The sequence below is a fragment of the Wasmannia auropunctata genome, unplaced genomic scaffold (assembly GCF_000956235.1).
Source record: "Wasmannia auropunctata unplaced genomic scaffold, wasmannia.A_1.0 LD334281.1, whole genome shotgun sequence".
NCBI lineage: Eukaryota > Metazoa > Arthropoda > Insecta > Hymenoptera > Formicidae > Wasmannia > Wasmannia auropunctata.
The window spans coordinates 1-1,751 of record NW_012028609.1 but is presented as its reverse complement, the minus strand read 5'-3'; the positions used below and the strand labels follow the sequence as shown (position 1 = coordinate 1,751).

At 38.2% G+C, this 1,751-nt stretch overlaps 1 protein-coding gene across 1 annotated transcript in view; it reads left to right on the top strand.

Annotated features, from left to right (window-relative positions):
- LOC105458844 overlaps positions 1–1,742 on the top strand; it is a gene marked incomplete at its 3' end in the record, with an annotated part of 7,831 nt that extends 6,089 nt beyond the window's left edge. Inside the window, exons 3-4 of the mRNA XM_011704413.1 lie at positions 192–685; positions 990–1,742. Coding sequence (XP_011702715.1) covers positions 192–685; positions 990–1,742 — 1,247 coding nt within the window. The remainder of the gene's footprint in view (positions 1–191; positions 686–989) is intronic.
- Between the last annotated feature and the right edge of the window lie 9 nt (positions 1,743–1,751).

The window sequence follows — 1,751 nt, the reverse complement described above, 5'->3', positions numbered from 1 at the left end:
AAAAGTTCAGGAAGTTAAAGAAGTGTAAAATCGAAGAGTTGGCACAACTAATAGGTTCTTTAGTGGCTTGCTGCCCGGCCATTCAATATGGTTGGGCGCATATTAAAAAGTTAGAAAGAATAAAATACTTAGGCCTTTTAAAAGCCAGTGGTAACTATAAGGCTATTATATGTTTAAATACAGAATTACAGGACGACCTTTTATGGTGGGCACGGAATGTGTTATAAAGAGTCGCGAGTATCGCGTGTACAAGTTGAATATTTTTTCAGACGCCTCTCGTACAGGTTGGGGCGTGTCGTGCGACACAGGTAGAGCTCATGGCCAATGGGATAATTCAGACAAATTACACCATATCAATTACCTAGAATTACTATCAGCTTTTTTCGGACTAAAATGTTTTGCTAGGGATCTCAGAAATTGCAATATTCTATTAAGGATTGATAATACGACAGCGATTTCTTACATAAACCGTATGGGCGGTGTTAAATTCAAGAAACTAAGTAGTCTTGCTAGGTCCATTTGGGAATGGTGCGAGGAACGCGAAATATATGTTTTCGCGTCGTATATTTCGTCAAGTAATAACAAAGAAGCAGACTTTGAGTCAAGAAGGTTAGATAACGAAACGGAATTTGAATTATCTGAGATAGCCTTTCGCAAGATAGTTAGGAATTGGGGTTACCCAGAAGTAGATCTTTTTGCATCAAGAGTCAACGCAAAGTGCAAAGACTATGTCTCCTGGAAAAGAGACCCCGGCTCAATAGCGGTCGATGCTTTTACTTTAGACTGGAATGGATTCTTTTTTTTTATGCTTTTCCTCCTTTTATCTTAATCACTAAGGTTTTGCAACAGATTAAATCGGAAAAGGCAGAGGGTTTAGTTGTGGTGCCACAGTGGCCAGCGCAATCGTGGTTCCTCTTATTCCGCTCATTACTGGAATCGGAACCGTTGATTTTCAAACCCAACAGAAATAATTTACTCTTCCCTGACAGAGAACCACACTCTCTCTGGAAGACACTTACCCTGGTAGCAGGGAAGTTATCAGGGAAGCGTTTCGGATAAAGGGCATCCCAGAAGAATCCATAAAGATTTTTATATCTTCCCTAAGCGAGTCATCCCTTAAGCAATACGACGCCTCTTTGAGGAAATGGTGGTTGTTTTGTACAACAAGGAGATTACCTTTATATAGAGTAGAGGTGTTAAATATCATTAAGTTTCTAACCTTGGAATATGAAAAAGGAGCGTCTTATGGATCGCTTAATTGCACTCGATCCGCTATTTCGCTTATTTCAGGCCCAGAGATTGGGAAAAACGAAATAATTAGGAGATTTTTCAAGGGGCTATCGAAATTGAGACCCCCAGAGCCAAAATACGATTCCACTTGGGATCCGAAGACAGTTTTAGATTATTTTAAGGAACGCTCAAATAAAGATTTAGCTTTAGAGAAACTCAGTAAGAAATTAGTGACGTTGCTAGCGTTAGTATCAGACCAAAGAATGCAGACTTTATCATTAATCGACTTAAGAAACATAGTTATAAAGAAAGACTTAATAGAAATTAAAATTCCAGATAGAATTAAAACGTCTAAACCAGGATCAAAACAACCAATAATTGCTTTACCCTTTTACAAGAAAAACCTGAATATTTGTCCCGCTAATACGTTGCAAACTTACATAAGAAAGACCAAAGAACTCAGGAAAGATATCAATGCCTTATTCATATCTTTTAGAAGACCTTTTAAGAAAGTGTCGACT